Raw genomic sequence first — 23845 nt, forward strand, 5'->3', positions numbered from 1 at the left:
AAAAGGGTCAAATATGTGGCGACAGAAAGAAATCTAACTATGAGCAGTAAACATACAATGCAATATATATATATGTATACATATGTATATACATATATGTATATATATGCACATATGACTTACTGCTAAATCGTACACCTGAAACTTACTGAATTTTGTTAACCGATGTCACCATTAAAAAAAAAAAAAGGTTGACACAGATCAATAAAACAGAATTCGGAGTTCAGAAATAAACCCATATATTCAATTGATTACAAGACTGCCAAGACCATTAAATAGGGAAAAGAATAGTTTCTTCAACAAATGGTGCTGGGACAACTGGATATCAACATACAAAAGAATCATGTTTGACATCTACCTCACACCATATATAAAAATTAACTTGATTATATAAATGTCTAACCACTATACTATACACCTGAAACTAACACCAAATAATAGTGAATGTCACTTCAAATCAAAAAATTAAAATTAAAAAATTCTTAAAAGAGATCAAAGACCTAAATACAAGAGCTAAAAGTATAAAAATCTTAAAAGAAAACATAGGGGTAATCTTCAAGACCTTGGATTTGGCAATAGATTTTTAAAAGATATGACACCAAAAGCATAAGCAACAGAGGAAACAGATAAACTACACTTCGACAAAATTAAAATCTTTTGTGCATCAAGGAACACTATCAAGAGAGTGAAAAAAAAATCTACAGAATGGGAGAAAATATTTGGAAATCATATATCTGTCAAGGGTCTAGTATCCAGAAAATATAAAGAACTCTTACAACTCTACAATAAAAATACAACCACAATTTAAAAATGGACATGAATTGACATTTCTCCAAATAAGATATACAAATTGCCCACAAGCACATGAAAACATATATAACAGTATTAGTCATTATGGAAACCCGAATCAAAACCACAAAGAGTCAACCGCACACTCACCGTGATAGCTATAATTAAGAACAAAAATGGACAGTATTGGAAAATAATATGGGAAAACTGAACTCTCATACATTGATGATGGGACTATAAAGTGGTGTATAAAGTGGTATAAAGTGGTATAAAGTGTGGAAAGCACTTTAGTAGTTTCTCAGTAAGTTAAACACAGAATTATCATATGATCCAGCTATTCCACTCCTAGGTATATTTCCAAAAGAACTGGACACAGATGTTCAAACAAAAACTTGTACACACTTGTTCAAAGCCACACTACTCACCATAAATACTGAAAGGTGGGAGGAAAAAAACAAATATCCATCAAGTGATGAATGAATAAATAAAATATGGTATATCCATAACAGGTTATTATTCCACCATAAAAAGGAATGAAGTACTCCTATAAGCTATAATGTACATAAACCTCAAAAACACTATACTAAGTGAAAAAAGCCAGGCACAAAAAGTCATATGAAATATCCAGAATAGGTAAAGTTATAGAGACAAAAAAGCAGAGAAGTGGTTGCCAGGGGTTGGGGGAGGGGAGAATAAAAGTGACTGCCTTGTGGTTACAGGGTTTCAATTTGGGCTGATGAAATTATTTCTGAACTAAAGATGGAGCTGGCACAACCTTGTAAATATACTAATGGCCACTGAACTGCACACTTTAAAAAGGGTAATTTTATATGAATTTTACCTTAAAAAAAAAGAAAAATCAGACTCATTATAAAAGCCTTTAATTTATCACAGGAAAAAAATAATTCTTTATGCTTGTAAATACTTCCCAAATTGGATGCAGTTGTCATTCTATCACATACCATTATATCCCAAATACACAATCTTAAGTCTCACCTAGTGTGCTTTAAAAACACAGATCCCAAGACTCCAGCTGAGACCTGTTAAATCAGTGTTTACAAAAGGAATGTATCCTAAGTAATTTTTAGCATCAGATAAGATGCTATTTAGTATCTATTGAGCATAACTACTTTATCTGATAAAAATAAAATGATTTATCTATATCAAAGGTAACAGGTAAAAACATTAGTGATAAACTGAATAGAAATGCTAATGATCAAGTAAGAAGCTGTAACACTTGCTTATTTTAATCAGTGATAAGAATTCTTGAATAATTCCTTCTGGATAAGCAGGAAAATCACCTGAGATTAATGCTGAGTGCTCAATCAGAGAGGATAAAGTTTGAAAAGGTGGACATTTTTTAAACAAATAACAATGTCCACTATTGGCAAAAGAAATTATCTTTCATTGTTGGCTAAAGTGCAGAGAAATTTGGCGGCATGTATTAAAATTTAAAATGTGCATGATCTTTAAACTATCCATCTCACCAACAGAATTTTAAATCAAGGAGATAATTGAATGAGATCTTTGTATTAGGATATTTGCCACCATACTGATTAAAACAATGAAAATTAGAAACAATTTAAATGTCTATAAATAGAGACTTGGGTAAATAAGTCACAGGGCATATATTCAAGGCAACACTGCAGCCATTTAAGAGAGAGAGAGAGACCATCTACATTCATTCTTCACAGGAAATAACAGAGTAAAAGAAGCTATAAAACCATATATATGATTCTCTTTGGGTATAATAATTTACTACCTATCTATGACTAGGGAGGAGTCTGGAAGGAGACTTATCAAGATATCGCATGGTCTATGTGGAAGATTTTCAGGAAATTTTTGCTTTTTTTCATGTCTTTTAAATTTTTTTCTACAATAAACATGTATAAACAGAAAAAAGACAAATATGTTTTGTGGAAAATATATGTAAAAGCATGGCATATTGCATCTGGATATAATTATCATCTACTAGTCACTGAAGGCTAGCTTGAAGCATATAAACTCACTGATGGCTTCTTATCACTCTAAAAGCATATCCTTAACTGTTCCAACGACTTTACCTCCTTAACATAAGATCACAGAATGCTCCTTGTTATGGACCATAAAGTGAAGGAGATCTATCTTCATGAGGTGGTGATGTTCCTGAAATGCTTTTCTCCGTATGTTTTTATGGCATTTGATTTGTCTGCTAAGCTATAAGCTCTGCTCTGTTTCCACAGTAGAGCAAATGCTTGGCTGTGATGAGTCAGACTCCTGCAGGGTGCAGATGGCTGTGAAAGGAGTGAGGGCAGCAGTCACAAATCACCTGACGTGGAGCATGCACAGAATACCACCTGTTGAATTCCAGCATTGCTGCTTTTAGCTGAGTGATGAGCAGCAAGTTACATAATCCTTTGAGCTTCAGTTTCCTCACCTGTGAAATGGGGGTAACATTACTCTTCCCACAGGATTGTTTTGGGATGATACAAGTAAAGTGCTCAGCAAGGGCTGATGTGTGGTGAATGCTAAACGCAGAGAAGCTCTTACTGTGAAAACAGTGAAGAAGGCTTCCACCCACCTTTCAAGACAGGAAGTGAGGATGAATATAAATCCCTCACTTACGGATCTATGAAGGAAACTCTCGAGTTGTTCTCAACAGATGGGAGGTAAATGTGTACAACTGTGAGAGTGGTGAAGGGACAAGGGCACACAGGCATGAGGCATGCAGGCATGGGGTCCACTACTGGCTGGCAGATCAAGTGAGGGGTTCAGCTGCTCTGATGTTCCCATCCTCAAGGCAGCTTGATCGCTCTCCTCCTCTGCCATTCTCCTCTCCACTCCTACACCTCAGAACAACAAGCTTCTGACACTACCCAGGCAAGCCATGGATCTCATGTCCTTGGGAACCGGGGGTAGGGGGTCATTACCAGTGCACGCGTGTGTGCATGTGTGTATATGTGTGCACATGTACATGTGTTGTGCATGTGTGTACGCATATGTGCATGTGTGTGCATGCCTCTGTTGCGTGTGCATGCACACATACATGTAAATGTGTGTGCATGTACACATGTAGGTGTGTGCATGTGAGATTGTGCAAACACATATGTGTACACTTGTATGTATACTTATATCTCTTGGTCGTATTATCATCCCTTTTTTTTCACCTACTTGCCTGACCTCTATGTCTCATTAAAATTCTTTCTCCATCCCGCATTCAAATATCACTCCCTCTGCTGCTGTTGGTTAATGTACAGCCTGATAATGACACCCTCCTCAGGGCACATTTGGTCCCTGCTGGTCCCTCGAATACAGCACTCACAACAGCTTACATTATTGTGTTAATCTGACTCCATGAGTAGAGAGTGAATTTCAAAGGCAGGACCAAGTCTGAGTCATTTTTGCATCTGCAGCAATTACTACAATATCTGGGGCACAGTAGACTCATATAATAAATAATGAATAAATGAAACTAATAAAATTGCTATATAAATAATAGATGGGCAAAAGAACAATATTGGTAAAATGTCAAGTCAAGCATATATATGTAATTAACTCAAAGAAATAATTGCTATATGTTAGCACCAGATATCACGTAAGGATGACAATGGCTTGCTGCCAAATCAGGACACTTATCAATTGGTATCATATACATGCCACAGAAAATGTGTGCTAGACTTGGCCTAGAATCATTTTTAGAATACTTTTGAGATGTCATGACACACAGTAAAATAGCAAATCTTAAGTGTACAGCTTGAAAGATTTTTACAGACATGCATACCCATTTGACCACCACCAGATGAGATACAGAACATATGCACCTCCCCTGTCCCACCAGAAAAAGAAAACACTTGCCTTGTGCCTCTTTCTAAGATGTAACACCAGAGTAACATTCCTTGCAATCATGAGCTGTCATTGTGAAGGAAATCTCCAGCAAAGATGGGGCTGGAGTATGGTAGATTCATGAGTATTCCACAATCATCAGTGTCCTGAGGACCAGACCAGCACCCTACTAAGGGTTGAAGTGTGCCCCTCAAAAAGGTATGCTGAAGCCCTAATCCCCAATACTTACATATGTGGCTCTATGTGGAAATAGGGTTTTTGCAGATACAATCAAGTTAAGATAAGGTCGTCAGGATGACTTAATTTCAATACGACTGGTATCCTTACAAGAGACACAGGGAGGACACCAGGTGGTGATGGAAGCAGGCATGGGGGTGATGGATCTACAACCAAAGAACACTAGGGATTGCTGCCTGTCAACAGAAGTTTAGTGAGAGACATGGACCAGGTAGGTTCTCCCTGAGAGTCCACTGAAGGAATCAACCCTTCAGACACCTTGATTTAGGACTTCTGACCTCCAGAACTGTGGGAGAATAAACATCTGTTGTGTTAAGTTGCCAAGTTTGCAGTACTTTGTGTAGCAGCTCTAGGAAACCAATTCATACCCATAATTCATGCCCATGACAGCTAACACCTTTATTTATGAAGAATTGTCTAACAAAATTTCTTTGCTCGAACTTGTGAACAACTGATAATTGTGGATACAATGAAAGAGTCAACACTCATGGAGCTAAGAGCTGAAGGTTGCCTTTATGTTGCTTCTCTAACACCCCAATGTTCCTGAATAGCATGCTAGTTAGGACTCAGGTATGACACCTATTTTGATGATGCCCTATCATACCAAGGTTTTACTCATAACAAAAGTAATAAAATTCTACACTTTTTCTATTCACTAGATATATGAAGAAGAGGAGAAGAATCTGAAATTCATAACCCTGGGTCACCTCCTTATACACACTATTACTACAGCATGATTTTCTAGGTATCTATATTTAAGTGGGTTACTTCCAGTGATCTTTCTCTTCCTTACTAAGTAAATTTGTTTCTCATTTTCTCATGCATCACTTTGCATGGTCTAGTAACATCATTCACTCTCTCTATAGGACACATTTTCTAAAGCTCACTGGCCATGAACATGGATATAACTCATTCCTTAACTGATTTGGCAAATCTTATTGAGTGTCTATGATTCTGGAACACTATTCGGCATTGGAGAGAATTTCAAGAAGTGTCTATAATCCTTGTTCATAGAAAGCACATTTAGTTGGAATGGAGCCAACTATAAAGCACATATGGAGAGAATTTTTAAACAATAATTCTATAATTTTCTGTGGGTTTTGGAAGCTCATCCTTGAAGTCTTTTCATATCTTACTGGTACTATTCAATTTATAACACGTTTCTTCCTTGAAAAGAAATTTCCACTGAAAATTTCTATTGCCTACTGGGAAGGGCACTTCATAAGAGCTGGAATCACCGTCAGTTGAAAGACACAATTCAGGGTGTTGCACTGGGGAATTTTTTCATCATGATGCTATTATAAAAATATCAGCCAGATTTTCATACTTGTAAGGCTATACATGGTTTTATGACCATGCTTAGCCTGAAAACATTTAGTCTTATGGAGACACAGAGAGCTTATCAGTCAAGGACAAAGATTTATAAAATAGAATTTGCACAACTGGCAAAGAACCTCTTGCTCTTATCTTAAGAGTCAAGAAGTTCCATAAGCATATCTGTGCTTCCCAAGTCAGGCTTTACAGTGTGTGCTGGTCAGAGTCCTCACTGGCAACACTTTGCTGAAGTTAACACTATCCTCCTTAGGCCATCAAAGATGAAGTACGTACTCTCTTCAATGAAAGACATTCTGATTAGCAGAATATTCCAAACCTCCTTTTCACAAAGATCAAAGTCTCAATTAACTGTATAGAATTCATAGCTGAAAATTAAATTAAAATATGTCAGGTGATCTATCCAACACCATGACCATGCAAAGAATTCAAATTATCTATATGTTACATGATCTTACGGGGAATTTAAGTTATTACAGAAGATAAACTTGTTATTTTGCTCATAGCACACTCATGCACACTAAAAATTATTCTCCTGAAACACTGAATGAACATTATAGCTACTTGTCTGAAATGTATTCTCATATTTAAAAGGTTGTGCCAAACAAGTATTCAATTTCACCCAACAAGACAGACCTTTTCTACGGGTAATCCAGAAAGCCTTTTGAAATTGTAGGAAGAAAGCCCAGGACCAGAATACTTCACCGGTGAATTCTACTCAAATAATTTAAAAAATTACCCCAATCTTTCACAAACTGTTCCAAAAATTGGAAAAGAAGGTAACATTTCCTAACTTATTCGATGAAGCCAGCATTACCCTGGTAAGAGGCCAGAGAACATAGCAAGAAAGGAAAGAGCTCAAACTGATTCTAAAGGATTTTAGCCCAGATGAGTTGAAGAATGATGATCTTACATGAAAACAAAAAGAGGGGCAAACTCTGGGACATAGAACACTGGGCCATTGCTTAGATATACCTGTACTGAGAAGTCCTGGCATAGATGCCCAGGAGAAAGCTTGAAATATACAAAGTACTTGAGACATTAGAGATAGTTTGGAACTGAAGTGACATCGATTTTGAAGTATAGGCGATAACCAAATTCATTAGTTTGTAAGGGAGAAAATGTAGAGTGTGAAAGAACTCTGGAAAAAGAGCCAAATCTTGAGGAATATCTGTGTTTAGGGCACGAAGGCAGGCAAAGAAGAGTGGAAAGTGGTTGTCCTGAGATGGGGAAAGGAGAGGAGCCGAAGAGGTGGACACCCCTCCACCCTCCCGCCTTCTTTAAGTCCCTGTAACCTGCTAAACTCCACTCCCAGCTTCTATTGCTCTACTTTCTCCTTCCCTACGGTCTTTCTCAAATTAAGTTGTATTACAAAAAAAAATAATATTAAGGCAACTTTTTTCAACCCCATTGGCCCCTGCAGATACTACTCTTTGATCTCCTTTAAAAACGTCTTAAAAGAGGCACATATAATTAGACTGTCTCCATTTCCTCACCTCCCACCCTACTATATGGTTTCTATTCCTTTACTTAAGTAACAAATCATTTTCCTTTTGTTAAATCCTTTAAACATTTCGCAGTGCTTAGTTTATCTGATTTTCCAGCATTCTACCTTCCTAAAACGCTGCCTCCTGTTTGTAGCTGTGACCCAACTTCTTCTGACAGCCTTGTTTTTCCTCTCTGACTACACAGTTTCAGTCTTTAATTTATCCCCTTCCTTGCTCTCATCTCTTAAATAGTGAGGCTCTGCAGTCTCTGTCCTGAGTTGTCCTCTCATTTTACCCTCTGCACTGTCCCTGAGTCATCTAGTACATGAGCTGCCAACTCCACTCCTCACAATTTCCTACACTCCATTCATTCTATATTCAAATTAAGGCAAATTTTGTTGTGGTTTTCTTGTGTCAAGTCTCATTATTTCTTGGCCTTTGGACATGTTTTTTTGGCATATAACCCCTTCCGCTTACCTCGTCACACTGTATTGTAAATGCTCATCTAGTGTCTTCCACCATATTGTAAGCTTTGTGAGACTAAAGACTGTATTGTTCTTTTGTTAGAGACTAGAAAAGTGCCTGGCACATGAAAAGTGCTTAATAAATATTTGTTAAAATAAAATTAAGTAGTACAAACAACTTTAAATTACAATTACGTTTGTAATTTAATTTAATTTAAACATTAAATTACAAATTTAAATGTTTAAATGTACTTGTAATTAAAAAAATACAGACTTAAAAAATTAAGAGAGTGTTTTTTTCCCACTCAAATTGGTCAACTTCGAAAGATACCTACTTTGGTCAAGGATGTAAAGAAATGGGTGAAACTATCCTGATATAAACAATAATCATTACAATATATTTGGAAGGCAATTTGGTGATATGTGTGAAGCATATTGGGCTGAAAACTGGGCTTCGCCTTATAACTAGTTGTCTGAACTTGACAAGTTATTGTGCACATCTAAACTTCAGTTTCTTCATCTGTAAAGTAAATCAGATTTACTGAAAAATAAATTAACACAACATTCAGCTGAAATACCATAGCTTATTAAAATTAACTAGTATTGTAAGCCAATGCTAATTGAAAAATTAAAAATATATAATAAAATAAAATTAGCAGCTCAAATGGCTATTTAAACCTATTACAAAACCAAGTGATGTTTCATAAGAATCTTCTACATAAAATAACTCTGATAAATTTTCTCAAAAATGTAGATATAATTCACTCAACACCCATTTATTGAGCACAGTATTCAGTATCTGGCTGCATGTTAGGCATATGTTTTAGTCACACAGAATATAATGGTGAAAGAACTAAGTCCCTATAATTTGTAAGGGAGAGAGACAATAAATCTGAAAATACATGAAAATATGAGCTTTTGAAACACATGGGTAAAGACTTTTCCAATGGGGGACATCTGGGCAGAGACCTGAAAAGTAAAGAGGCAAGTTATGTAGATGTATGGGAAAAGAGAAGCTCTGGGGAGAGGGAAGAGCGAAGGCTTAGCTGTAGGAACAGGTGGGGCACTTTCAAGACAGGGGCAGAGACCAGGCTTTGTGGGGCTTTGCAGGCCAAGGTAAGGACATGGAGCTTATTCTGTGTGATAAAGAGCAATGGAAGGGCAATGGAAAAGTTCTGAGAAGGGCAATAACATTTTACTTTTAAGAGATTTACTCTGGCTGTTTATGGGAAAAACAGACTGAAAAGGGGCAAAAATGAAAATAGGAAGACCACTTAGAGGCCATTTTAACAGTCTGGATGAGAGATGATGGTAGCTTGGAACAGAGGGCATCTGAAACAGAGGTGGTAGTCAGATTCAGGACATATTTCAAAGGTTGAGCTATCAGAATTCCTTTTCTAAGAGCTTAACTCAAGGATTTAATGGTAGCTATTTAAAGAAATTTATATACAAGGATACACAAAATAGGGTGATTATAACTGGATACAAGTTGATGAGTTTAACAAACCTGGTACAGATATAAGCTAGAAAAGATGTAGTCATTTAGAAATGATGATATTGGAACCTCTCATTCATGTGGGGTCTCCGACTCTTTCAAGTATGTGGGGTTCCCATACATATGTATGTATTAAATTTGGTTATTTTCTCTTGCTAAAAAAAGAAAAGAAAGGAAGAAAGGAAGGAAGGAAGGAAGGAGAGACAGAGACAGAGAGAGAGAGAGGGGAGAGAGAGAAAGAAATTGGATACAAAATGACATGACACAATGTTCATAATATGTTGAGTGAAATAACAGGTTACAAAACAAAGTATCTAATATTAATCCATACTGTCCTAATAAAATGTATAAAAAAAGATTAAAGATTATACACTAGCATGTTAGTGAAATTTCTCTCTGGGTTGTAAAATTACACATTTGTAATTTTTTTCATTGACTTTAGTATTTTCTAAATTTTCTATAATAACCATGTATTACTTTATGAGAAGAAATGACTTTTAAACTATAATACTGAGAAGAACATTTTCAACAAAGATTACTGAAGAATAACCATTTGAGTGCATTAATCATTTTCTTTTTTACTTACCATCACTTTTCGCAAAGTGTATCTTTTGGATCTAATATCATCCATTAGCATCTCATATGGGGTAAGCTGATATTCAATGGGCAAAGGGTTGTACTGCCGCTCTTGTACCTTCTTAAGTTTTACTCCATTCCGCAAATCCCTCATCACCTGTACCCAGAATCGAGCCTGAAAGTACCAACGGTGGAGACACATCAATGAATGACTACTAGCTACAGTCAAACAGAAAAAAATGAAGAGCTTGGGTTACAAAACACTGAGTAAACCAAACAAAAACAATTTTAAAAATTAGATTTTAAGATACTAAAAAGTGGGTAGAAAGCCAGTAGAGAATCCAAAGGTCTAACTGCTGAGACACTTCAGTATAAATCCTAACTCATCCACTGTGGTAGGCATTAATGACCTCAGTTCTTCAGGCTTCCCGTGTCTACACTCTGTTTTGTGGCTTTCTCACTAAAGAGGAAGACACATATTTCTCACACCTTCACTCTGGGTTTGGCTACATGATTTGCTTGGCCACTGGAATGGTGGTGGATATGATATGACCGAAGACTTCAAAAGCAAATGCACAATGGGCTTATCGCTCGTTCTTCGATTACTGCCATGAAAACATCATGCTCAGGTGGGCACGGTGCCCACTGGCATGATCCCGCAGAAGAAGGATGAGATACACATATAGTGAAGCCACCACAACTGATCTGCAGACTCATGAGCTAAATAAATGTTATTACCTTATGCCCCACTGATTTTATAGTGTCTGATTACACAGCATTATTGTCACCATAGCTAATTGATACAACCACCTACTAGCTATTTGACATCCAGCAAGTTGCTTCACCTTTCTCAAGCCTGGCTTCCTCATCAATAAAAGAAAACAGTTTTTCACAGTTTGTGGAGAAGATCATAGTTGAAGTATCGTTTTCTGTACACATAAAATGTTCAAAAATGACAAATTTTATGTTATTACTATCTTTACAAATTATTTAATATCAGTTATCTATAAATAACAGCAAATTTCCTTGTCTACCCTTCAAGAGAATGATATGAAGTACTTATAACATAAAACATGTTTAATATGTATATTAATATTACACTTTAACTCTTTTTATTTTCCTGCCTGTAAGCACAGGTGTCATAGTTTGAGTGAAAAGTAAATTTACACACTATTTAACTGAAATATTGCAGTTTGTTAAAATTAATAAGTAGGTCAAATAGCTACTTAAATATATTAATGAAAAATCAAGTGATGTATTTAATAAAAACTGTCTACATAAAATAACTATGATTAAATTTCTCAAAAAAGTCCTCAAAAACAATTTTTGATTTAAAAAATATATATACCATATTTTATTCAAAAAATAATTTGAGGTACTTAATATTGTGGTATTTCCATTAAAACATCTTCTAAAATATTCATTTTTAAAAACAGATTCTTAGATTATGCCATTAAAGACATTCTAATATATCCCTAAAATATTTAGTTTTCTCTCTTGAGAATGCTCTTGTCTCAACTTCTCTTACTCATTCTTTTAAGATTCAGTTCAAATATCAACTCATTTTTTAAAATACTGTCTCTTCTCTTGATCTCCTTGGGTTTTAAGAAAACCTGACATATGAAATTTTAAATTCTCAAAACAGATAAATTAGGGGATGACTACTTGCATAGCTTTTGGTATAATGTATAAATGTATTCAAACAGACTTATTTTATATAGCCAGTTCTTTAAGTATTATTGTTTGGCAAAAATTTTACATATGACTTTTCACAGTTATTAAATAAAATGATGCACAACTGTTACTGTATATATATTCCTAGAGATTTTACATTTATCCCTTATTCCATTAGAGATTATATTCTGAGATGTTTAGATTCTGCCATTCAAGATATTCTGATTCTCCTTCATTCTATTCCTCATTCTTTCCTCATTTCATTATAATCTTTCTAGGTAATTCATTTTAATGGTATTATGAGACAGAAGCTGGTGACCTGGGCAGATATAACTACCTTTGGAGTTAGTTCATCTCTTGTCAGTAATTGTACTAGTTTTTAAATGAGGGTGCCTTAAGACAATAAATTAAATTTTTGGTTCAAGTTTATACTAGCTGTTTGCTAACTTCTGAACACTTGGAGTTACTTATCTGGCTTCAATATCTATGAAAACGAATTTAAAAATTTATTAACCAAGTTGAAATATACCTAACTGACACTGCCAGAGTATTCTATACAAAGGAAACTTGATAATCAATATTATTCTAAAATGACAAATAAAACTAGCTTATAAGACAATATAGGCTACCTGATTTTTTAATCTTACTCTTTCTTTAATGTTCCAGATTAAAATCATTCCGAGTATCTCAGCAAAGATATCCTCATTAAGAATACTGCAAACAGGAAATACCCAATGACAATAAAAAGAAGAATGGATAAACAAAACTGCTATGTCCATATACTGGAATACTAAACAGCAATAAAAAGAATAAACTATTGATATAGGCAACAACATGGATGAAATCTCCAAAGAATTATGCTGAATGAAAGAAGTCAAACAAAAATAACAGTATATACTATTTGACTACATTTATACAAAATTCTAGAAAATTCAACTAATCTACAGTGACAAAAAGAAGATCACTCATTGCCTAGAAACTAGAGAAGAGGGAGGCAGGAAGTAGAATTAAAAAGGGATATGAGGAAATTTTGAGGGGTAATGGAAAGGCTCATTATTTTGATTGTAGAGATGGTTTCATGGGTAGGTATGTATATGCATATGTCAAAATTTATCAAATTGTACTTTTTAAAAATGTGCAGCTTATTGGATGTTGATTATACCTTACTCAGCTGTTATAAAATATGACAAACAATTAAAATCTAATATGGTCCAAAGCAAATCATTCATTTCCCCCAAATCTGCATCTTTTCCTACTCCTTCATTTAATGATGTTATTTATCCAGTATCTTTAACCTGAAAAGTCAGAATCCTAAAATGTGCCTTCCCATTGACAACAGACATATCCCAGTCTAACTGCATGGCATTCACTGACCTGTCCCCAAGGTCATCATGTCTGTCTGACTTTAAGTCATTTATGAGGGCAGGAATTTATCGATCCAGTAACACATTGGAAAAACAGTAGATAGTCAAGTGTGCCACATTAATAAACTGTAATCATCTGTTCTATAAATTTGTCTTCTGTTTCATGAAGGCAGAGCCCAGGGCCCTAATCTGGTAACTATTTACTAAATAAATGAATGTACTACACTATAGATTCATACCTTATCCTGAAACAGAGGTTAAACTTTGACTTACACATGAGTATGCTAAGGTATTAATATAATCAGAAATGTCAATATTTAAAACACTAAAATTCCCAGAGACACTGGGGTGATTCTAATAAAATCAGATAGTTTCCAAAAATGGGGAGTAGATATTTCCTCAAATGTAAGACTATTCACTCAAATGCATATAATATCGATTCATACTACAGCCCTTAATGACCAGCTAGTTAAAAAAATTAGGCTATTTCTTTGACACTAAACAAAACAGAGAAAATATCCAACCATCTTACCCAGTCAGCATTTTTCAGCTCCTCCAGGTCTGTGTGGGATTCATCACTCTTTTCCATTTCTTGAATCTTCTTAAGATTCTACAATTAAAATAAAAATAAAATATTTAGGCATAAAAATTTTACTGAGCTATCTTGTCAAACTGAAATTTCTAATGGATACTTTCAGAAATTAATTATTTGAGGGTGACGGGAGTGGTAACTAACCTTACTGTGGTAACCATTTTGTAATATATACATATATCCAATTAAAAATAAATAAAAGACATTTCAAAAATCAAAATTCATTAAATTATCTAACAAATATGTATTGAACATCAAAAAATATAGACCAATGGAACAGAATGGAGAGTCCAGAAATAAACTCATGTATGTATGGGCAATTAATTTTCAACAAAGAAGCCAAAAAATATACAATGGAGAAAAGAAAGCCTCTTTAATAAATGGTGCTGGGAAAATTGGAAAGCCACATGCAAGAATGAAACTAGACTGCTATCTGTCACCATACACCAAAATTAACTCAAAATAAAACGACAGACCTAAATATAAGACATGAAACAATAAATTGCACAGAAGAAAATATAGATACTAAATTCATGGATCTTGGTTTTAGAGAGGATTTTATGAATTTGACCTCAAACGTGAGGGAAGTAAAATAAAAAATCAATGAATGGGACTGTATCAAACTAAAAAGCTTCTGCATAGCAAAAGAAACCATCAACAAAACAAAGAGGCAAACTTCTGAATGGGAGGAGATATTTGAAAACAATGCCTCTGATAAGGGGCTAATATCCAAAATATATAAAGAACTCATACAACTTAACCACACACAAAAAAAAAAACAATCCAATTAAAAAAAGGTCAGAGGACCTGAAGACACTTCTCCCAAGAAGACATATAAATGGCCGGCCAAAAGACGTGAAAAGATGCTGAGCTTCACAAATTATTAGGGAAATGCAATTCAAAACAACAATGAGATACCATCCCACACTTGTAAAAAAGGCTATCATCAACAAGACAAATAATAAGCATCAGAGAGGTTGTGGGGGAAAAGGAACCCTCATATACTGCTGGTGGGAATGTAAATTGGTATTGCCACTATAGAAGAAAGTATGGAGTTTCCTCAAAAAATAAAGGATAGAATTACCATATAACCCAGCAATCCTTCTTCTGGGTATTTACCCCAAAAGTCAAAAACATTTATCTGTAAAATATATGCACCCCAATGTTCACTGCAGCATTATTTATGGTGGTCAAGACATGGTATATTTATACAATGGAATATTACTTAGCCACAAGAAAGATGATATACTACCATTTGGAACAATATGGATGGATCTTGAGATTATCATGCTAACTGAAATAGACAGAAGAAGTTTAGAACCATATGATTTCACCCATATGTGGGATATAAAACTGAAAGCAACAAATGAAAAAGACAAAAACTCATAGACACAGATAACAGTTTAGTGGTTGCCAGAGGGAGGTAGATAAATGTAAAGGGGATCAAATATATGGTGATGAAAGATTTGACTTTGAGTGAACACATAATATACAAATGATGTATTATTGAACTCTATGCTTGAAGCCTATAGAATTTTATTAAGTGATGTCATCTTCAATAAATTAAATAATTTTAAAAACAAAAAAATTCTCAGATTAACTATCTGAAAAATGAGAATAACTTCACCTGATTTTTTGAACTTAATAATGTATAGGAGTATTAACTCAGAAAGAATAAAATTACTCTTTGACTTGAAGAAAAAGTGGTATAAATAATGCATTGTCTCTCCCTAAGAAAGAAATTAGGGGGGAAAAGTATTTCTGATCGTTTCAGAATGTGTTTCCATAATTATTTTAAAAAAGAAAAGTCAGGTTTCCTGTTTGAGAATATGTAAAAAGACACCTGCCACTCCTGAGTCATGGGCTTACTCTCTCTGGGCCTCCTGTTCCCCTCCTTTAAAAGGAAGATACTACTGTGTATCTCACAATGTTGTGAGTATTTAAAATATAAGCAATGAAACATAGGAGACCCCTGAATTTACAGCCTCTGGGGAAAAGCAACTCCCTAAACATATATATCCTAATTCTCCACACTGCCCCAGCCCCATTCCCTATTCCTCATCCAGAGCCTTGCTCTTTTCCAATGGTCTTGGCTACTGCTCTTGATTGTAGTAGGATGCTAGGGCAATAATCAGGGCAGCTAATAAGTGCTAAGCCTTTAAGCAACCATCATTTAACCAAACCATAACCCATGTTACTGGGGAAAACTGAGGCTCACAAAAGCTAACTGACATGCCTGGAGATTCCATAAAGGCAAGTGACAGAGCAGGACTGAAGCAGGTGGAAGTGGCACCAAGGTCTCAGATATGAAGTAAGATGTGTGGATGGGACCCCAGATGACGAACGGTCATGCTGGGAACATAAGTATCCTGATGCTGTCCCCGGTGGCTTATATAACTTTTAGAAAACAGCTAGATAAAGTTCTACTTTATTTTTGCTAAAATAAATGTGTATAAATTGATATATTACACAAGGAAAAAGAATAGAATTTATGACTTATACCTGGGCTTTGTAGATAATGGGTAGTTAACATCCGGTGTGATATTTTGTCAAAATCTCAGTAATGATCATTACTAAATTAGGATTCCCAGTTTTCTATCTTTAAAGATGTACCAGATGTACTGGCATATACAATATTTTTGATATTCAAAATCCCTAATCTTTCAATAGGGGCTTATTATCTTTTAAATAAATCTCTGATGAGATTTCAACACAAGTCCACAAACTATCAAATATCGAAATCAGAATTGAGTGAGGAAACCAAAAGGGAGAGGCGCACGTGTTTTCTGTGTTCCTCTGATGACTGTAATCCAGGCTCCGTCCCCAAAAGAATTAAAGTATATATTATTCTATTAACTAGAAGAGTCTTCCTTCTAGTTTTTTCCAATTAATATGGTGAAAGAGAAGAGATAAGGAGGTGAACTGGGCACCCTTGGACTCTATCAGGCTATAGCAGCAGCACTCTCCTGTCTCCCAACCCAAAAAATGAGAGCTGAGAATAAGTACCTTATCTCTACTGTCTTCCCACTCTAGCCTTAGCGCATTTGCACTGACTATTCTCTTTCCCTAGAATGGTTTACCCAGATATCCACTCTATCTAATAGCTAATTCCCACACATCCTTCTCATTCTTGCTCAGATGTCACCTTCTCAGTGTGGCCTACCCTAACCATTCTATATATATGCCAAGCCCCACACCCTGCCACTAGTAATTCCCCAGTCTACCTCTTTTCTAAAGCTCATCCTGCCTTCTAACAATCCACATGACTTAGTATGTTAACTGTCTGCCTCTCCCTGCTAGATCGTAAGCCTCGTGAGAAATTCTGATGTAATTGTTCACTGATGGGATCCTCCAATCTCCAGAATAGTGCCTTGCACTTAGTAGGGGCTTAGTAAATAATTGTTGAATAAGTGATTAAAGATACTTTCAAATAAGAATATTCAAAAAATCTATTCAATAGCTCTTATCAAGTCAACTTTAATAAGAGGAAAATCATTCAGGGGTAAATCTGTATTTTCCTCTCTAATTTCAGAATCTCCTTGAGGGGTAGGGAAGAAAAATCTTACCTATGCCACACAAAAACATGTGCTCTGCACTTCAGGGGAATAAAATGCAACCCAAGCTCATACTACATTTAAGTGATAAAATAAATAATAACTAAAACAAATATGTAAATAAAAAGAAAATAAGAAACACAAGCCTAATATACACAAGAAATGAAATAATAGTACTAGACAGGTCAAAAAGATTCAATCAGCATCAAAATAAAACAGTTTGAAACTTTAATGCCTGAGAAAATCAAGTATACATACACGAACCAACAACCTAACAACACATCTTTCCCTGTCCATAACCACAGTGCAGTATGGGGCTGCATATGCCCATTTTGAACTAAGTTCTTTCTGCTGTATTTCCTCTGACGTCTAAAGGCTGATTCCACAGCAAGTACTATATTGATTACCCTAAAATCTATAAACCAAAGATAATTTTTAAAAAGCTGAAAACATCATGGAAAAACTAATCTTTACAATCCTATTTTGTCTTTAAAAATTTCCAATGGTCTTTATGTCCTTTAAAGGTCAAAACATGAGAAGACAAGACAAATGGCATAGATACAGTAGAAGATGGGAAGTCGTTGGTTAGACAAAAATATTTATCTTTTGTTCTTGATTCCTACTGCTACCACCATAAAGTTGATTATAGTAGGTCTCTACACTGTTCTTTCTGCTTCAGTTTCTTCCTAATTTGTCTTATTTTCTGAATCCCCTATGATGGGTTTCCAGTGTCTCTGGTATGGCCCTGAAATGGAGACCTATGGTCAAACAGTATAGGGATATGTTAGGGAGCATTTACAATGACAGATAAACATGACACATTTTCCTAGAGTTAATGTCACTCAAAGATAATGTAATGGATGCTGTGGTAAGCTGCCCGAGTCTACTGCCCACCCTCTCAAGCCTTCCAGGAATAAAGTGCCTTCCACTGGCTGCTCACAGCCTAATCCTTCCCCCACCCCGCAAGGAGCTGAACTCAGCATTCAGTGTAGGGAGCTGCCTTGCCTAGGTTACACCCATCTCTGGGCAGCCCACATCCAATCACTGGTCCATGTGGAAGTACATGGATCAGGCCTCCTTACTTCAATTCCAGAATCTCTGAAGGGCCATCCCAGCTTCTGAGCTCCCGTGGGATAAGCTGAGGCCTGCTGCCCTACATCGTAGTTCAACTTTTCCCTCACCCCGCCCCCCTTACAGGTATTCCCCAAAGCAATCCCAAATAAATCTCCTGATTCAAATTTTACCCATCAGAGTCTATTTCCTAGGGAAACTCAATCCACACATGGAACATTTAACAGCATTTTAACAGATGTAGACATATAAAACAAAATTTTCATGAATTTTAAAGGTAGAATTCAGTATTTCAAAGACATTTTGACTTGCACTGAACTATATATATCTATATATCTATATATATCTATATCAACATATATCTATATATCTATCTATCTATATATATATATCACTCAGTGGGCATCCATCATTTTTGTCTAGAAACCCTTTCTCTCCCTTCCTTCAATAAAGATCCTTCTTTCTGTAGGGAATGCATTCCCTAGGGTTTAAATAGGGCTAAGCCCATGACTAGCACCTCATCACCTACTCACAAGGGTGAGGATACCGCCTTGACCAATGAGCATAGCCCACATCCCCAGTCACAATGTTTGGTTCTCAAGTGAGTACATGGCTCCATATCTTGCTCCAAGACCTTTCTGCCCCCGTTAACAGAAATGACTTTCTGCTGGAGTTACTGAACTGAGAGAATGTGAGGTTTGCGCTAAAAACTGTCATCTTACCTGCCTTTTAATAAGAGCCAGTCCTGGGGATGGAGAGAGAGAAAGCCAGCCCTGACTACAGGGTTTGAAATACTGGATCCAGCTATACCTAAAGCTAGCCATACCCTTAGACTTCCCAAGTATGTGGGCCAATAAATCCTGCCCCATTCCACCCATGCTAATGTGAGTGGATTTCTGTCACTTAAAGTGGAAACAGTTATAATTTACTATGTCCTCTTAGTCCAGAACTATAAGTACATGTTTCTTTGTCTTGGGAGTACTCTGGTAGAATGGTATGAGAAACATTGGGCCTCTTTTCCATCCAACCTTCATTTTCACTATACTGACACATCCGAGTAAATGTAGTCACAATGGCCCTACTGTTATGTCTTTACATATCTCTACCTTTATATGTGCTGTGATAAAATCCCTATCTGCTCTTTATGGAGACAATTTCAATGAATGGTCTAAGAATATCATGTTTCTTTATTTTTTCTGAACAGGAGTGCAAATTATAGCTCAGATATTTCCTAGCTGTGTGACTTTGAACAAGTTATTAAACTGCTGATCCTCAGTTTGACTTTCTCACCTGTAAAATGCAGATAATTATTACCTTTTGGATTTTGTTAATATTACATAAAATGATACTGGAGAAATATAGCATGCAGCCTGGCTCATACTAAACATTTAATAGGTATTAGCTTTATAAGCCAATGAATATAAGGATTTGATTATGAACACTTTTATTCCATCACAAAAACATGAAATTCTTTTACCAAATGAGACCTCTCTCTAGTCTCTTTATGAAATAAAAATCCTGACTCAGCAATAAAACAACATAAAATAATTGAGAATCTATAAACACTATAATTGAAGGAGCTTGAACAAATGTACAACTCTAAATCAGTTTTTTTGTTAGCAGCAAAAACGAATGAATTATTTGAAAATAAATGACAGATTTTTCTAGTTTTAGAGACAAGTTTCTGTCAATTACATTCTAGCTTCTGAATAAATTTTTTTGCTTGCACAAATGTAATAACAGATGCCAACCTGTGCTTGAAATATAGTGAGAAAGTTCTGAGAGCAGCCACATAGCAATTAACTCTCTCCATTTCTGACATAACCATTCTCAAGCTAGCAATTAGAAGTGCTCCATGCCACTATTTTCTGTCCCTGGCATATTAAAAAAAAAAAAAGAAATCTACTCTATGAATCACAAGCATATCAAATGCTCAGGGAATAATTTTAATTTACTTGTGTAGGTTTGACATAACCTCATATATAAATGCCTCTTTTTAGATGAAACCACCCTTACTCACAAATATATTGAGGTATTAAAATATTTTAATAACAGCATTTTGATGATCAAAAATTTCCTCTGTATTGTTAACTATTTGTCATTTAACGGTATTCTCCTATGCAATGGGTACATTACTTTTAAATGTGCAAAAATGAGGATGTTTCAATAATTACTTGAACAAAGCTATTTTTACTCAGTTAAAATATGCTAATATACTTGTAAATAAATTACTTACATAGAGACTATCAAATACATTTCACAAGTGACAAAGTCACTAATACAAATATTGCCTATAATAAATAGAACATGTATACCAGCCACGGAGATTAAAAGCCATGATGCCCTTTCTAATTCAGCTATTTTTTTACCACAGAAAAATAGAAAAAAAATATTTTATTATATTTGCCAGTCCAAAATTAATATTTTGGAAATTGGAGTACAAAACACACTCCCTGGAGTTCCTTCTGAAAACTGGAAGTCTCCCAAGCACATTAAATAGTTAATGGATAATTGCTAAAGAATATGATTTATATTTTCATCAAGTTTTATGGCACTTTCTTAAAGACATGGATGGTGTAGGGAGAAGATAACTACAACAAGTATGAGATTAAGAGTGTTTGACGTAATGAAAAATATAAAATGTTTAGAAACTAAACTATAAATTGATATTCTGTAAAGCTTAATTTGAATTCATAAGCAAATATTAGAAAAAGTATAAATGAAGTCATCAAAATGAAAATTCATTTCTACGTTCTAGAAAAGGAATTTTGTTCCTCCATTCAATTAAATTCTTCCATTTTAATTTAAACAGACACACACACACACACACACACACACACACACACACAGAGGCTGAGTGTTTAATGACTGTCTCTGCCCCAAGTAACTGGCCTCAGTATCTTCCTAAAGACATCTGCTCTTTCCATTTTTATACTTGTCAACTCTTCACACCTATAGAAATGCAGTGATCATTATAAAATGATCATTTAAATATTATAAACAATATTTATAAATTATATCACTAAAAGCTATTTTCCTAATAAATAAATGCAAATCTATTTTCAGAAGATGTATGAAAACACATATTTCAAGGAGAGTAGCAATTAGTAAACTTCTATGGAGGACAATTTCATTATATTTTATGAAAATTATAAATAAACATTTCCTTTGACCCAGCAATTCTACTTTTAGAAATTTGTCCTACATAAATGATCACATCCATGAAAAATAAGTTAAAAACTATTCGAGGCAGCACCGTTGTAATAGCCAAAAATTGGAAGTAACTCAACAGCTGTCAAAAGATGATTGATTAGATCAATTATAGTATGCCCACATGATAGAATATTATGAAGACATAAGAGATGTAAACACTACATACTGATATAAAATTATCTCCAAGATACATTATTAAATGAAGAAAGGAAAGTCAGAACAGCGTAAAAGGAAGAGAAAAAGTTGATATCTTTCTGTTAGTTATACATGAACTCTCTCTGTAAAGACAAAGAAGAAATTAACACTATTTGTTGCTTGTAGGAAAGGAACTGTGTGGCTAGGAGACAGAAGTAGACGAGTACAATTTACTGTGATAGTTTTGTACCCCTGCAGTTTGAACCATGTGAATTTTTTTATTTGTTAAAATAAAATTAATTAAATTGAAAAAGTTACAAGACCTGAAAGGCAGAAGAGTTCTAACATGTTCTTAGGTTAAAAGATTCTTCTGAAACATTTAAATAGGGAGATTAGTAATGAAAGCAAAGATGCATAGGGCAGAGAGGGTAATTTAATGATTGTGTAATTTAATTTAATGACTGGTAATTTAATGATGAGGTAAGTGCTCTGAATACTTACTAACATCCATAAAATAATAAATAAAATAGAAAAAATACATTGACAAGGACCCTGAAAAGTTACAAATGATGGATCATCTAATTAAAATGAACAAATGGCAACCTTACAGACAGACATCTGGTGGTAGATTCTTTCAAAAAGAAATAGAAATCCATTTTAGCTCTAGGGAGCAATTTCTGTGGCAACTTAAATGCCACAGTTTTATTATTGGAGTTGCTGGCAGTCACGAGGAGAGGGATGTGCAGGGAATATGAGAAAGTGATTAAAATACACTTAAATGTGTGAATGTCTTATGGCTTTATTGTTATGAGTATGTTCAAGCAGAAGGTAGCCAGAAGGCATGTCCCCAGCAGATGTCTTAATTTGAGTCAATGTGTTAACTGGCAATGGCATTATGATACAGGTGGATCTGGTTACTATCTGATAGGAAACAGTGGGTGGGAAATATCGAATTTGATTTTTTAAACCAATTGCAGATATAAAATATGGTTATTTGCTTGAAAAAATACAAAAAAAATTTCATAACAGCATAGTCAATTAAAAAAATTGTTTTTCCTCCTAACAGAAGATAACTTAGATATATAATATTCCATTTTACATTACTATGTATAATATTCTATTTTAAGTAAAATATTTTAGCAATAGTCTTATTTAAAAGATAAAATGAGCTCAAAGAGTTCATCATGAAATTATGATTCTTGCATAGGACTAACTGAAATAATATATGTAGATCACTTAATAAAAGTGTCACACTAGTAGCTGTGATTATACAGTGTAAAATATACTTATATAATCTTTTGAAATACGTAATGAGCCATGCATATTTCCAATTCATCTTCTTACCCCATAATTTCAATATCTGGTCAAACATTAGCAGCTAAAGATAAATTGCTTCTAATCCTGGCATCTAGAAATCATCCTCCCATGGTAGGATTTTATTAAATTTAAGGTAAGATTTAACCATTCAGAAGAATTTGACTAATGAGGTTTAAAATAAAGTCATATGTAAGTGAGAATCATTTAAACATTTAGAAAATCAAGACACTGGCAAAATGCTACTTTTAAACAGCTGTAGCTATTTGTACTGGCAGAGGAAACAAAATGCTTCATTCCCAGGTTAAATGCTCTTCTTGGGCGCTTCTGGGGCACCCCACTTTCACTCACCACAGCCCTCATCACCCTCTTGTAATGGCTGCTCCTAGACTGACATTACTACTTGAGTATCTTGTTCACCACTGTATCTCCAATGAAAATGGAAATTACGATAGCACTTAGCACATGGCTTGTTGTGAGAATCACATCAATTGATGCATGCAAAAGTCTTAGAACAGTATCTTACACAAGGTACAGAATAAATATTAGCAATTATTAGTTGTAGTAGGCACCTGTCATGTAGAAGACACATTAAATAAGTGTTCTATGAATGAATGAATTTTGCCAATTGATCCTAGTTCTTTTGAAATCTAGTGCTTCTTTACTCACCAGCATTTGCAATAGCTAAATATGACTATCACATTCTTGCACGTCTTCACCAAAATC

The 23845-nt window shown here is 34.9% G+C and overlaps 1 protein-coding gene across 4 annotated transcripts in view; it reads right to left on the reverse strand.

The window, feature by feature from the left end:
• The window catches only part of SPIRE1 (spire type actin nucleation factor 1), a 195359-nt gene that overhangs the window by 57284 nt on the left and 114230 nt on the right, over positions 1-23845 (reverse strand). For all 4 annotated transcript variants that reach the window (XR_005649344.1, XM_039846272.1, XM_039846281.1 and 1 more), the window contains 2 exons: positions 13773-13850; positions 10213-10377 (listed from right to left, as the gene is read on the reverse strand). Coding sequence is in view for 3 of the 4 variants with exons in the window: in XM_039846272.1 (XP_039702206.1) it covers positions 10213-10377; positions 13773-13850 (243 nt within the window). In the remaining variant the exon portion in view is untranslated. The remainder of the gene's footprint in view (positions 1-10212; positions 10378-13772; positions 13851-23845) is intronic.

The sequence above is a fragment of the Pteropus medius genome, unplaced genomic scaffold (assembly GCF_902729225.1).
Source record: "Pteropus medius unplaced genomic scaffold, Ma_sr-lr_union100, whole genome shotgun sequence".
In the NCBI taxonomy this organism is placed as follows: Eukaryota; Metazoa; Chordata; class Mammalia; order Chiroptera; family Pteropodidae; genus Pteropus; species Pteropus medius.